This window comes from Podarcis melisellensis, assembly GCF_964234715.1.
Source record: "Podarcis melisellensis genome assembly, chromosome: 4".
Taxonomy (NCBI): Eukaryota; Metazoa; Chordata; class Lepidosauria; order Squamata; family Lacertidae; genus Podarcis; species Podarcis melisellensis.
In genome coordinates this window covers 28,325,975-28,341,797 of record NC_138531.1, presented here as the reverse complement: position 1 = coordinate 28,341,797, position 15,823 = coordinate 28,325,975, and the positions used below count along the sequence as shown (strand labels likewise).

At 41.3% G+C, this 15,823-nt stretch overlaps 1 protein-coding gene across 6 annotated transcripts in view; it reads left to right on the top strand.

Moving 5' to 3' along the window:
* SLC5A7 (solute carrier family 5 member 7) overlaps window positions 1-15,385 on the top strand; it is a 30,450-nt gene extending 15,065 nt beyond the window's left edge. For 4 of the 6 annotated variants that reach the window (XM_081907396.1, XM_081907397.1, XM_081907395.1 and 1 more), the window contains exons 3-9: window positions 2,898-3,011; window positions 4,272-4,427; window positions 7,502-7,650; window positions 8,937-9,080; window positions 10,370-10,523; window positions 13,035-13,252; window positions 14,171-15,002. In XM_081907396.1, the coding sequence (XP_081763522.1) occupies window positions 2,898-3,011; window positions 4,272-4,427; window positions 7,502-7,650; window positions 8,937-9,080; window positions 10,370-10,523; window positions 13,035-13,252; window positions 14,171-14,785 (1,550 nt within the window). In that variant the 3' untranslated portion in view covers window positions 14,786-15,002. Of the gene's footprint in view, window positions 1-2,897; window positions 3,012-4,271; window positions 4,428-7,501; window positions 7,651-8,936; window positions 9,081-10,369; window positions 10,524-13,034; window positions 13,253-14,170; window positions 15,003-15,111 lie in introns of those variants that run through there. The other 2 variants (XR_014167370.1, XM_081907399.1) reach the window with 2 other exon arrangements.
* The last annotated feature ends 438 nt before the right edge of the window (window positions 15,386-15,823 follow it).

Below are 15,823 nucleotides of genomic sequence, written 5' to 3'. Positions count from 1 at the left end.
CAAAACATCTAAATTTTAGAAAAGAATTCAAAGCTAAATGTGTCTGTTCGCAAAATGCAAACAAATCCTACTGGCAGGACTAAGAAGAAACAACATATTTAAACAGATTTAGACGCAAGGAATAACAAAACACATTTAACTAGCACCGCATATATAATCATTTTTCCTAGTATTAAAAAAATCTCATCTCCAGAATAAATGAACTTCCTGAGTTTGGAATTGATTGCATTCCAATAAAATACAGATGCATACTTTTGTCTACAATTCAGCTACACATTTTGTCTACGCACCCAAGATAGTCAACAAGCTTGTTCTTAGATTGTTGTATTCTATTTGCCCCACAAGCCAGAAGCTGATCCACAATAGACCCCATGGACTGTAATCAATAACAAAACAATCCTATGTCTTTACTCTGAAGTAAGTCTCACAGGGTTATATCCAACTAATATATTCAGAGTAGACCTTTGAAATGAATGCACCTAAATTAGTCATGTCCTTTAATGTCATGGGTAGGGCTCTGAGGAGCAGACTGGCATTGGAGACAACTCTCTGTGTTAAACGGGACTTAAAGAGGCAGAAGATTGCAGTCTGTTTCCTTCTCTCCTTAATTACATACCCTTTTGTGTTGTTACGTCTTTTCTTCCCTTTTGTTGACTGAATTTGTAACTTTATTTCAACATAAGATTCCCTAGTTTTAAAATATCCTGAGTTACGATTACCAGGGGAGGGGAGGGACTGCCTTGATATTAAAATCAAAACTCTGCCATTTCTCGCCCTAGCAAATGCTCTTAAAACCAGATGAAAGACAGCTCCAGATTTAGATACCTTTTTCTATTTGCTAAGTTTATACCCCAAACACCAATTGCGGGTGCAAGAAATGAGCTCCTAAAGAAGGCTGGGGGGGGGGTTGGACATTTTTAAGAAACCGCTTTGTTTTATGTTTGCTGAACTGGGCTTCTTGTGAGGAAGAGTGAGGTAGAATTGTAAATAACTACTACAACAATGTACAATGAATCTCTATATGGCTTAATGATAACAGCTGCATGCCTCTGGCAATATCTATCTGTAACGATAGGAGATAGACTGTGGCTTGTAGAAAACTTGGGCTCTATTCAGAGTCTCTGAGGTAAGCATGCAGTTCAGCACTGCTTAAGGGAGATGGAATAATCTTAGTGCATGGATTGTGGGAGGGATGAGTAAATTTGTCTGAAAGTGACTTGGGAGTCATTCGCACTGACAGGAATGTTTTTGGCAAAGTATTGAAATTGGCTGCAAAGCGGGTCTGGTATTTGATAATCCTACTGTTGAATAGATAACAATAAAGTCATGCGGGTGAATTCTGAGGTTAGTCATACTCAGAGTGAAGACACTGAAATCAATCTACTCATGTAACAAATCCACTAATTTGAAGCTGTCTAATCTGAGTATTACTTAATAAGGCATCACCCTAGGTGATGGTGTTCTTTAGTGGGTTTTAAAAAAAAAAACAACCCCCAAACACCTCAGATATGAACTGAATACTGATAAAATGAAATCAACCTGAAGAGTCAGCAGTTCTGCGCTTTGGTAATTGGCAAAATCACTCAGCAGATCATGTCTGTGCTTCACATAATAAAAGAGATTAAGAACCTACCCATATATCTATCACACACACAAAAGATTTTTAGCAGCATTGACCATCTGTGCCATCCCATTGCATTTTCTTGACAGGCAACCATGCTAAGTACACAACAAGCTTCTCCACCATGACCACAAGCAGAGCAGATAGCAACATGAGTTTTGCTATTATTTGCCCCTTGCAACTCTTCCATTGTGGGGAGCATGTACGGAATTAGTGTTGGGATACATGCTTCACACAACCTCTGTTTATGTCTGTTATCCATCACTAAACCACCAGAAACATGGTACTGGATGAATGCTTTATTGTGTCCCTTTCAGTCTGTGGGGATTTTATCCCGCAGTGAGTCAGGAACTAGGTGGTGGTGTGCAGTCTGATGATAGACCAGCAATTGCCTTCAGCGAGATCACCGGAAGAATATCTAGCCACATTATATTATGATGTTATACTACGTCAGGCTTTGCTTCTAGCTTACATCACTCTACACTCTGCTCTCAACTCTGGCTTTGTCTTTCTAACTACCCACAAGTTGAGGGAGGGCGCCCCACCCATTTGCCATCTCACACAGTTCCACTTCCTTTGTCCCCCCTAATGGCCCATCACCCAGGCAATCACCTCACCAGGAAGATAGCCTGGCTATTCCAAGAACTAGAAGGAGACCCAGGCAAAGGATCTCAGCATACAGTCTACTCCTCCCCCACCAAACTCATAACAATAACATATCTGTTCTGTCTGTGAGCTCCCTATGAGCATTCAACATCCCCCACCCCCATTTGATGGAGACGCCACTGAGAATCAACTCATTAGCTGCTCAGGAGAGAGCTACATCACAGATGCTGCCATTTCCTCTGTGTGTACAGGCAAAACATATGAGTAAAGCCAAAGCTTAATTCAGCCATGCATCTGAAATAAAATAGCAAACGCCGTCAAGGTTAAGACATGGGTGGGTGTACTAGATTATTACAGTTTACTTCTCTCTCTCTCTCTCTCTCTCTCTCTCTGTGTGTGTGTGTGTGTGTGTGTGTGTTATCTCTAGTTCTGTAGAGTAGCTAAGTCTGCAGTCCCAAGCCACTTACCTTTGAGTAAACCTTGCTGAATTCAATAGAACTGATGTCATAGTAGATGTGGCTGAGTCTGTGCTGTAAATCTACTATGAATTCTTTAGCCGAGATGCGATTTTTTTCCTCTCTATGATTCTGTGTTTGATGCACAAATAAAGGATGTTGTTTCTCTTTTTCCTGTCTATGACATGCTTTAACGCTTATCTCCATTTCTTCAGCCACCTGGGTTGGAGGTGGTTACATAAACGGGACAGCGGAGGCTGTGTATGTACCAGGCTATGGGCTGGCCTGGGCCCAGGCACCCATCGGATATGCACTTAGCCTTGTCGTAGGTAAGCTGGAGTTATGACCCAAGCCAATGTCAAGTTTAATTGAATCAGTATAGTTAAAGCTTAAGCTAAGATGAATTGTTTCACTGAGCCCACCAGCTAGAAGACTGACTGTCTCCTTGTTCCTCTTTTCATTAAGACATATTTCTGGGAAATGGGCGGGAGGGACTCAGCATTTGAGACATGACATGGGACCTATGTTTAACTGGCCTGCAGTAAGAGATGGGGCCTCTCCAGACATCAGTTTACTTGTGCATTCTTGATGATTTCCTGCTGATGATGTTATTGGGACAGTAAGACTCATTCCCACTTTTAACACTGTTTGGGGCAGTCACACTTCTTCAACCTGAATCAGTGCATAATCTCATAACTTCCTGCTGAAATCCTGTAACTTGTCATGCCACAAATGTTTTGGTTTATTTTTGACCGGTTTCTGTTGCACTATAAGACAGCAATAATGTGATAGCAAGACCCTTGCAATGTGTTCTTAAACAAGACTGCTGTTATATTGCAGTTATATTCTGCAACTTTGTTCTTGTCTTCTTTAAGAACACATTGTAGGGGTCTTGGAGAGGAAGGGAGCTTTAATGCAATTGTCATAGGTATTCTCTGCGATGTGTACTTTTTTCCACTACACCTTTGTGATGATGAGTAAGGCTGCCAGCAACAAGAGCCAACCCCATGACCAGATTGCCATTTCTTTGGCAGTAATTAGTAATGGTGCATTGGACAGTTTATGATGGGTAGAGGGAAAGCCCTAGTCTGTGCTTAGACACCAGTTATGTTACTCACAAGCTTAGTAATGTAACAGCACATCAAAACTGCTAAGCACCATCATCATTATTTGGTTGCCTCCACCAAACTAAGGAATTCACGAGAATCCAAAATCTTTTCAATGCTTTCAGCACTTCACAAAGTTAACATTTTTGCTTGCATCCTGAGACAGAATGCAATTGGGCATAATCTGAATTTGAATGGTGCAATGATTTACTTCATTCAGGTCTGTATCAATGGCCCTTAAGGAAGGAACTGTTCCAGAGTCTTGAATATGGGAGGGATTTTCCTTCTTCTCATCTAGATGAAAAGTAATTTGCAGTCGATACATTCACTTCCCCCTGTGTGAACATGTATATATATATTAAAATAGTGCAGAACCACAGATTTTGATTGATTACTGGAGATGGGGCTTACATGGAACCAGGCATGTCTGAGATCACTTGCTATTATTCATGTCTATTGTCTTTCTCATGTTTGTTGCTTCAGGTGGTTTGTTCTTTGCAAAGCCCATGCGTTCCAAAGGCTATGTGACAATGCTGGACCCCTTTCAGCAAATTTATGGAAAACGAATGGGAGGGCTTATCTTCATACCTGCCCTAATGGGGGAAATGTTCTGGGCTGCAGCCATCTTTTCTGCATTAGGTAAGGAATACTATGTCATAGCATGGAGCCAAGAAATCCAACCAGTGGCTCCAGGACAACTATTGAAAAGCCATCAATACAAATGCTAACAATCCATGTGGTATAGAGCAGTGGTCTTCAGCTTTGGGTCTCTAGATGTTGTTGGAATACAACTACCTCATCCCTGATGTTTGGCTAAGCTGGCTGGGCACAATGGGAGCTGAAGTATAGTAATATCTGGAACTCAAGCCTGAAGTACACTGGCATAGAGAAATGCTCTAAACCCAAATGCTCACCATAAAATCATGTGACCCTACCATTTGGTGATACTTGTTTATCAGAAAACTGACTGCAAAAAAGAATCATTATTATTTATAGTAACATTTGAGAAGATTCATCATGAAAGGCTTTAGCTACCCAACTTGTTTTAATATTAAAGAGATTACATTGCAATTGAAAATGCTCTTGTTGATTTTTAGCAATTCAGCCTTTGTTGTGAAGAGCTCAAAACACAGCAATGATATCTTTCATTACTAGTGTTTGACTATTGTACTTTGATTACCATAGAAGATTTCATGGGAATTTTTTTTTTAAATAATTCTGCTGCATGCAATGAACTGGGACTGATCAAATAATGTAGAATACATACAGTGGTACCTCGATTTACAGACACTTCGGGTTACAGACTCCACTAACTCGGAAATAGTACCTCAGGTTAAGAACTTTACCTCAGGATGAGAACAGAAATCATGCGGTGGCAGGTTAAGAACGGTTTCAGGTTAAGAACGAACCTCCGGAACGAATTAAGTTCATAACCAGAGGTACCACTGTATATCTTTTAATCTGAACTAATGATGTGCAATGCAATCCTATACAGATCTACTCAGAAATAAGGCCCAATGAGTTAAATAGAACTTACTACCAGATAAGTATGTGTAGGATTGCACCCTTAAAAATCTAGGATCCAGTTTGGTTGGTAGAGCAGCTAGTGGCATGTCCCACATATGAAAGAGTTAACATGGGATATGACTACTACATACCTAAAGCATTGTCTGTGCACACATAAACCTGTGTATGTGCTATGTCTGCCTTTCGTATTTTGTATAAAGAGTGTGGGAGAGTGTGTTTTTATAATGTGTGTTTGCACTTCTCTAACATGTGAAAAATATATTTTTTTCAACTGGTAGTAATGAAACTGCATGATGCTTTCCATTGAAACTTCATGTTCAAAATTATTATCTAGAGTTTTTAGTATGAAATCGCTGAATTTCAGTCCCTGGTGGAATTTTGTATCTGAATGTTTTTCATTCTGTTGCAAGAACCAAGTTTGATAACTCTTCTAGCATGGGGGGAAACCCTTCAGATGAATTACTGTAAGTGACCTTTGCAACTTTTGCTACTTTAAAAAGCACACACACACACAAACCCCCATCAACTGCACATATAAAGTTGTTTGGTATTGCACTCTTTTAAAAATAAAATAATCAGCCTTATTTCCAGCTGTGCTCTGATTAGCTGGAAATCAATGGGGAACTTTTTAACCATAATTTTATTGCAAGTGCTCAAGAGTCTGAGAATAACTGCATGCTGAGGTGATGGAAGCTGAGTGGCTTAAACAACTTTCAGGGAATTTAAAATATGTTCTTTTTATTAAAAAAAAAAACCACACAGCTCAGCTCAAACTTAATAAAGGTTTTCTGTGGTTTCACAATGAGAAAGCGAGCACTGTGAATGCCTTTCAACCTGGTAGGCTCATAAAAGGGCAACTTGCAGACTAGGAGCTAGGTGGAATTAAGGCAACACAATGCATGGCTGAAATCAACTCTGAGATAGGACCTTGGACAGCAACATACTCAAGTATAAGCTTGTTGGTCCTTCCAATCCACGTAGTGCATGAACGCTCAGAAAGACTGTTGCAGATTTAAAACCACAGATAAAGCTGACAGATCACCTCAAATGCAACATTTTAAGTGGGGTCAGGTAACCCCACTATTCAGCGGCAAGCCATCAAGTGCATAGCAATTAAGTGCAGTGAAATTGAGCCATAGTGTGCATGACTGTATAGTGCCAAAGAAAGTGAACAGCAAGTTCTCGTGTGAAGACGCTCCATCAAAGAGCGGCTATAGGAGGTGTAGCTGCCATATAACATTATTGAATGTCATAGGAAAAGATCTCTTCTGGGTGGCTAGATTTTTTTAAATTCTAAATCTAGTTATCAGATCACAACTCAAGAGATCCTGTGGGTGGGTGGGTTTAGGTTCTATTTCTGATAGAATGATCTCCCCTCTTCCCCCACCCCAAATGCACTGCTCTGAGAGCTGACCACACACAGCTGATGGAGGTGAGATAAAGGGGGGAAAGCAGAGGGACTAACTCCCACTAGCACAACTATTTAGTTTAATCTGGCCCAGACTTTTGACTTACAACCCCAAAGCAGATCAGAGCCTACCCCTCTAGGTATGCCTTTAGCATTTTATCTCAGAGACTGGCGCTGCCTTTAAAGTTTGAGTAAAATATTTCAGCATGCATCGAACAGTTTTGCCTCATAATGACTTTGTGCAAGTTTGGAGAGTTTTGTTGTCACAGAGCTCAGGGTTCGCCAGATCTTCCTTCTTCCTTTTTTCTGAGTTTTCTTCTCACAACTCTACATGCTGGTTTCCCTTTTTCAAACAAGATAGTTTGCGGTGATAGTGCGTCGTGCAGTTCTCCTGCATGGCCTACAGAATTTTCACACCAGTGCTGAATGCTTCTAAAGATGGCCAGTGGAGACTTTGAAGCACTTGAGCAACTTGACAGTGGTAGTTTTGAGAAAATACCATGTGGATATATTTTCAAGAAGCAACTACTTTTTTTTATTAAGAAATCGTGTACCTCAGACTTCTGAAAAGACATAGTTGCAGAATGAACAAAATTGCAGAATGCACAAAAAGTATACATTTCCTACAAAGGATTAGACTATTTCTGAATCTGTCTTAAAAGATTCCAGCAAGCAATAGTGTTGTTTTAGAAACTGGGGAAAACTGAAACACATTGAAAAGGGCGTGCATTTCTAAAATTGGTTTGTTTCCCTTCCTTAACCCCAACCTCTGCTGCAGGTGCCACCATAAGTGTGATCATTGATGTCAATATCAATATATCAGTTGCTATTTCTGCCCTAATTGCAACTTTGTACACACTGGTGGGTGGACTTTACTCAGTAGCCTATACTGATGTGGTCCAGCTGTTCTGCATTTTCCTTGGACTGGTAAGTTTCTGTATAATATTTATGTGTCTGAAACGATGGCTGTCTTGCAAGTGCTTTATTTAAGCCTGAATTGTGAGAGAGGTGCTGCACAACTCTGTGGGTGGGTGGAAGGAGGGAATAATGTTCTCATCAGTCAAACTGTACAGATGTAATTATGATTATAGTATCTGTAGTGTGTGTAGAAAGAACATGCCTTGTTCCTTTGCAAAGTTTACAGTTTTAACTGACTCCTATTGGTCAGGAAAGAACTAGAAACCAAAGATGTTTTGTGCCCACCTCTTTACAACAACAGGATAACCTTACCCCAATAGCAAATCTTCCATTTTGAATACTAGTACTGTTCCCACAGTGTTTCTCAAACTTGGGCCCTCAGCTGTTATTGAACTACAACTCCCACCATCCCTGACCACTGGGAGTTGTAGTCCAACAACTGCTAGAGTCTCAAGTTTGAGAAATACTGGACTCTAGGTGATTCCCCTGTGACCCTTAAGGCTGGATTACTAATAATGACTTGTGTGTAGCGCAGCCCATGATAAGTACTGGTAGACACAATTGTCTTTTGACAAGAGTGATTACTAGACCACTGCTCTGTTCCTACACTGGATCCCTACTATGCTTCAGGCTCAAGTCAAGAGGCTGGCTTTGACCTTATATATTTTTGACCATTTATATTTTACAGATATTATTTCCAAAATTAATCAGAGCAACATCTTAACTTTGTGTTTAATGCATGTGGGAAGGGTGCACAGAGAAATGTCCACATTGTTTCCCATTGGAAACTTAGCAGAATCAGAACCCAAGTATCTTCCAGGGATATTGCATTGCCGTTTGATTTTGGCTTGATGTTTTTTCAAAGGGGAAAATTATTATTTTTATTTTGTTGGGTCTATCATTTTTAAAGTTTGTTTAGTTCATTTATAACTTGTGTATGTGTTTTGGTTGCAAAACACTGCGTAGTGTGTCCTCACTCTTCAGAAGAGAATATCCTACACAATACATTCACAGGTCTTTATCAATCTCATTCAAGGTAGGACAGGTATTACACCTGCCCTATAGGCTCAGCTTAGAAAATATCTTGTCTGCAATATGCTCATTTTATGTTTCCATTTGAATCTGTTGTTACCTATGTTCTGTGCCAAATTTTACAGAAATCTATATTTGGACCTGAATAACTGTTAAAAAGAAAAAGGAAAAAGAGAAAAATATTAATTAATCAAATATTGCTGCTATTTCTTCATTATTTCCTTAGTGCCCAATTTTGAATGATAGCTTCTCTTTTATTTTAGTGGATCAGTGTTCCATTTGCCATGTCCCATCCTGCAGTGACAGATATTGGATACACAGCTGTACACACTGTCTATCAAGAGCCTTGGCTTGGAAACATTAAAAAACCTGACATCTACAAGTGGATTGACAATTTTCTCTTATTGGTGAGCACTCCTGTGACAAACCATGGCCTGCCACTCACAGTCTTACTCTATGAACTCTACAATTGCAAACCAACTAAGCAAGAGATGCTCAATAACTGCTTTTTAATTATCTAACCATACGTTGAAGCAAACCACACGCCACTTAACAATAATCATGCATTGATGTAGCAGCTTTGAAAAAGTGGACAGACACCTCTGTTGCAGGTGACTTAGGAAACTCTTATTATGATTGGATTGGCTGGATACTGAGGTACATTAGATGACTGAATCTGTAATTAAAGGGAGTGGGAAGGTGGGATACCAATAGTCAGGAGGAGGAATATGGTGGCACTTGATAGATTTTTTTAGAAGAAGAAGAAGGAGGAGGAGGAGGAGGAGGAGGAGGAGGAGGAGGGGGGGAGGGAATCAAACTGATTCTAAGCCAAAGACCAGGTGGAACAACTCTGTCTTACAGGCTCTGCAGAAAAAAATCAGATCCCGCAGGGCCCTGGTCTCATGAGACTGAGCGGCAGTCCCGTAGGTACGAGGGTCCTAGGCCGTGAAGGGCTTTAAAGGTCAAAACCAGCACCTTAAATCTGACCCTGTACACCAGGAGCCAGTACAGCTAGAAAAGCACTGGGTGAACATGCTCCCATGGCAGAGACCCTGTGAGGAGCCTCACTGCAGCATTCTGCACCCGCTGGAGGATAGAATGGAAAAATAATGAGGGAGCAAGGAAAGTAGACTGGTAGATAATTTGAACAAGACTGGAAATGAGCAGGGTTTGGGGGGGGATGCTGTGTTTGAGAAGAGAGCTTCAACACACCACAACAGGGTACACTATGTTTCTTGAGGCTTGCCACATCTCCCTTTTACAAGGGATCCCCTCTCTGGGATTACGCTTTGTTCAGAAAGAAGAGAGCACAAGTGTTCCTGATGTTAATAGACTGAGGAGTTGACCTTTCCTGCTGTGTTTTTAGCAAGTGTGGGGTGCTGAAAATTTGAGTCAATGTTCTCCTCTGATACTGCTCTCTAGACACTTGGGCCAAGGAGCAACTGTAGCTGAGCAAATCTAGCTTTATGGGAGCAGACACCCTCTTGCCTCAATTCCACATGTTGCCATCAGAAGAAAACCCTTCCAATATTTGTTTTTAAATACATTTTCGAGCTGAAGGTGCAGCTATTTCATGATTACAGGTTTAAATACTGGGTGAAATCATAAAAGAGTAGCTTGGCATGTATTCAAATGAACTCAAATGATCTTCTGTTAGCCCAGAAATGATGGAGGGTTTCCTTATTTTTCCTTGCAGACGTTAGGAGGAATCCCATGGCAAGCATATTTCCAGCGAGTTCTCTCTTCCTCTTCTGCTACATACGCACAAGTGTTATCCTTTCTGGCAGCTTTTGGATGTCTTGTGATGGCAGTGCCTGCCGTACTCATTGGTGCCATTGGCGCATCAACAGGTACACCGAGTGCCCAGATCGCCGTTACTTAAAGCAGTGGGTACGAAGGGAATGACCTTACTGCAGGGATGGCGAAGAAATCCAATTCAGTTCTCATTGAAAAGGAAATCCGTAGAATTTGCACTTTCTGAAGCAATATGCAAAATGAAACATAACTATCCATAGAAATTTGCACGTATCCCAATTTTGCAATACAGTATTCGGACAATGATCAGGACCACAGTGAGTGGTGAAAGGGATTAGCACTCTCCCTTCTGCTGAAGATGTTTTTTGACCCACCAGGGAAGCTGGTACTGGCATCAATAGCAGCTTCCTTTCTGGCACAAACAGCAGCTTTGAAGGTGAGGGGGGAATTTCCATCGGGACCCTGACATGGAGGGAAAGGTCCTCTGCGCTGCAGTCTGGATTTGATTTCCCTTGAAGTTCCTTTTTTAAAGCACAGAGAGATGCATAGAACATTTATATTATCACACGTTAAATGTGTGGATGTCCCCAAGCTGAGCCACCTACCAAGCAAAGGCTGAATTGAGGTTTTCTAAGGGTCAAATTGTTTATTAAATGTGACCATACATGTAGCAACTAGTATGAGCCTTAGAAAATCTGTATTCAGCACTTGCTCACACTTGGGGTGGGGATATGGGGATTGTTTGCTATATGCATTTTTAGAAACTGGAAAATAAAGTAGTAATATATATATATATATATATATATATATATATATATATATATATATATATATGCTTTCGTAGATTTTCACGGGTACAGGAATGCAGGTTTTGGTGTCCTCGGGTGTCTTCCCGTGTAAAAGTTGGGGTGTCTAGGCGACGTTTCGACGAGGTCTCACTCGTCATCTTCAGGCTGGTGCTTTCGGCTTCTTGTTACTGGAACAGAGCAGGATCTCAGTGTTTGAGTTCCTATAAATACTGTTGAGGGGGTGTGGTGTATAGCCTCCAATGTTCTGGGCAGAGAGGAAGTTCCCAGGCTAGTGTGCCTTTTCTTCTTTTGTTCCTTAATTACTTGAGGGATATCTTGAGTGATTTCTTGAGTGATATCCTGAGTACCACTTAGGTGGGTCATTAGGGGTGGATTAGTTGCTAAAGTCTTTGTGTCTTGACCTCTTGAACTTTGTGAAGAGTTTTTCTGAGAAGATGGCTGTACTGCACTTAGTTGTGCTCTGGCTTGGCTTCGTGTATAGGGGCGAGCTGTGGTTTTGTGGCCTGTGTCAGCCAGATCTGTGTAGGGATTGCAGGGGGGTGCACCTCCGGATGCTGCACCCCCCTGCAATCCCTACACAGATCTGGCTGACACAGGCCACAAAACCACAGCTCGCCCCTATACACGAAGCCAAGCCAGAGCACAACTAAGTGCAGTACAGCCATCTTCTCAGAAAAACTCTTCACAAAGTTCAAGAGGTCAAGACACAAAGACTTTAGCAACTAATCCACCCCTAATGACCCACCTAAGTGGTACTCAGGATATCACTCAAGAAATCACTCAAGATATCCCTCAAGTAATTAAGGAACAAAAGAAGAAAAGGCACACTAGCCTGAGAACTTCCTCTCTGCCCAGAACATTGGAGGCTATACACCACACCCCCTCAACAGTATTTATAGGAACTCAAACACTGAGATCCTGCTCTGTTCCAGTAACAAGAAGCCGAAAGCACCAGCCTGAAGATGACGAGTGAGACCTCGTCGAAACGTCGCCTAGACACCCCAACTTTTACACGGGAAGACACCCGAGGACACCAAAACCTGCATATATATATATATATATATATATATATATATATATATATATATATATATATATGTGATCTTGGGAAGTTTTTCTTCTCCCCATCCCATCCCAAAATCAGATACATGATAGATAGATAGATGATAGATAGATAGATAGATAGATAGATAGATAGATAGATGATAGATAGATGATAGATAGATAGATAGATAGATAGATAGATAGATAGATAGATAGATAGATTATAAATATAGATAGATATGGACACACACACACACACACCCCATACTTGAAAATACTACTCTTATAAAAGAAGGGTTAATGCAGAGGTATATAACATCAGACTGAGGGCCAAGACATAGTCCTCCAGGCCGATTTATCTGGTCCTCAGTTGTTTCACTGCCTCATTGTTCCTGCCAAAGCAACGCCTCTCCTTGCTTTTGCCTCACACCGTCCTTGAGAGTTTTTGCCTAGCTGGAAGGTATCCTTGAACAGTGACAATGTGTTCTGCTTGTCTGGAAGGAGAGGTGAATTGGTATAAAAACCTGAGTTTTAGGTGAGTGCGATGTAGCCTGTTGTCAAAGGTAAGAATCACATCCATCGATCCACCCAACTTTTGTCTCCGGCCACAACCACCGCTGGCAGTGGACACCCCTGAAAAAGTTTCTCCAAAGTGAAATGCTCCAAATGGGGCTCCAAACGCTTCCCTCAGTGCAGAAGTCAAAGCTTCATTTGTGCTGATCTGGTCATAATACTCATGTGCTTGCATTATAGATTGGAACCAGACAGAGTATGGTGATTCAGACCCCAAAGACAACTATGAAGCTGACATGATTTTACCCATCGTCCTCCAGTACCTTTGCCCAGTGTATATCTCCTTCTTTGGCCTCGGGGCAGTGTCTGCTGCTGTCATGTCATCTGCCGACTCTTCCATCTTATCGGCGAGTTCCATGTTTGCCCGGAATATCTACCAGCTTTCTTTTCGGCAAAGTGTAAGATTCACTATTGCAACCACAGCTTCGTTCTGCGATAGGATTAGCCATGCTGCCAATAGTGGCACAATGAACACAGAAAGAAAAATGAGCACTTAATTGTTTCTGAGCTGCACAAAATATAGAGATATGAGCAGGGCTTTCCCCCCCCAGCTTGAAGTCACTGGAACTTAGTTCCAGCACCTCTCAGGTGGGTGCCATTGCCATTCCAAGAGAATGTGGGAGGTGCTGATTGTGACCTTTTTTTCTAGAAAAATAGCCCTGGATATAAGGAACCTACAACTGTTGCTTCTGATGCCCTGAAACTCTGGGCTGTGTGCAAATGCCTTCCTGGTTCTACCCACAAGGAACAAGGGAAGGCAGTTCAATGCCTTGAGCACACATTAAATTGGTACACAAAGAAGGCCGGATTTTCTTGGTAAACTCAGTGGTTGTATATTCTGAGCAATGATCCTCTGCCTCAGTTCAAGCTACCTGTTGAAATTGATTCACAGTCCTCCCCTGTCATTTTGCTGTGGCACTGCACTGAGCTAAGTCATAGTTTGGCTTAGTGCGTCTTCCAAATCTGGGATCACTGTTTAGGTCTCTCCAGATTAACCTCAAGCTGCAACCAATGTTTGTTCTATTGTATACAGCTCATGGTCTGTGATATTTCAAGACCTGTTCTTGACTTCGGTAATATTAAGTGCCATGCCCTACAACAGGATTTCCTCTCCAAAGCTCTGTAGTCATTGGAGATTTGAAGAGTGAACCTGATAAATATCAGAATCCTTTCAGGTCAGTTTGGTTATGGATGTCTAAGATTCAAGAGTTTCTTTTCCGCTAATCGCGTTAAATCTATATAATTCTGTCCTTTATGGATATTCCTGTAAGAAAACTCACTGGTAGAAAACAATGTTTTGTTCCTTTCTTTTACAGGCGTCAGACACAGAAATTGTCTGGGTCATGCGAATTACCATTTTTGTGTTTGGAGCAGCAGCAACAGCGATGGCCCTACTAGCTCAGTCGGTTTATGGGCTCTGGTACCTCAGTTCTGACCTGGTTTACATCATCATCTTCCCCCAGCTCTTGTGTGTCCTCTTCATCAAAGGAACCAACACCTACGGTGCCGTTGCAGGGTATCTGTTTGGTGTCATACTACGAATTACTGGAGGAGAACCGTATTTGCACTTGCAACCCTTGATTTTCTATCCTGGTTGGGATCAAGAACAGCAAATTCAGAGATTCCCTTTTAAAACATTAGCCATGCTTACCTCTTTCTTCACTAACATTGGAGTATCCTACCTGGCAAAATACTTATTTGAAAGCAGCACTTTGCCACCCAAATTTGACTTCTTGGATGCCGTTGTTGCGAAGCATAGTAAAGAGAACATGGACAAGGCCACTCTTGTGAAAAGTGACAATATTGTTTTAAACGAGTTGGCCCCTGTGAACCCTCGACACAGTTTGACTCTAAGCAGCACCTTCACAAACAAAGAGGCCTTCAGTGATATTGATTCAAGTCCCGATGTATCCGCAGCAGAAGATAATTGACAACGGCCCAACGGAGGAGAGAGATCGCTTTCACATCCCCCACAATGCAACAGGGTATGCAACAAAGGGAGATCAGAGGTGTTTTAGTTGAGGGAGAAAGAATGGACAGGGAACAAACAAACAAAAACCACTGCACAATCCTCTTCAGCTCATTTCTAGGAATAGTCTGTGGGATAAATTGTTGTGTTTTACGATAAAATGCCCTGGAATAGAATAAGTTGCTCTACTAGCATTTGAATGAAGCCAAGTAACTTAGTATTTGGGAGGGGAATGTTTGAAAATAAAAGATTAAGTAACTTTTTTATTTTAAAATTACTTTTATTCAGGTACCTGAAAGAATCAACTATAGCCATAATGAATGTTCAGCATCTGGTTCGGAGGAAGTGTAATAAGCAATCCCTACTGAAGATGAACAGAACCCCCATGCAATTCATTTGTTGCTTGGTTGTCCCATTTCAGTGTGTAGGACAGTATTGAATGTTTCAATTAAACTTGGAAATGAACTGCGAATTGGAAGGGCAATTGGAGAGGCATCACTCCATTGAGTTTGGGTCCATCTTAAAAGGTGGTTTAATAATAATAATAATAATAATACCAATAATTTTATTATTTGTACCTCACCCATTTATTCAGCACCTCAACTGCTAGGCTGTCCTCCCCTGCCAATCCTTCATCCCAAGCAATAAAAACCTTAATTTTTCAACGAGAACATGAGCAACTAACATCAGGGAGGGTTCACTACATAAGGGAGGAAACTGGTGGTGCCTCCTTCTAACTGAAACTGGTGCTAAGGAGTGTTGTTTCCCGCTGGGAATTAGGGAGTTTGTCATTTTCTCCCTTCAAATTGAATTGGGAGGCGGGGGACGATGACTAAAAATGCTATGCATCTCAGCCAGTATTTGCTGATCTTCATGGGTTTCAATTTGTGAAGCAGAGAAAACTACAAATCCCATGATCCCCTGAGGAAAACTATATTTCTTGGCTGCTACTTCTAGCTAAAAGCACCCCTGACCATGGGCCATGATGGCTGAGGAATGG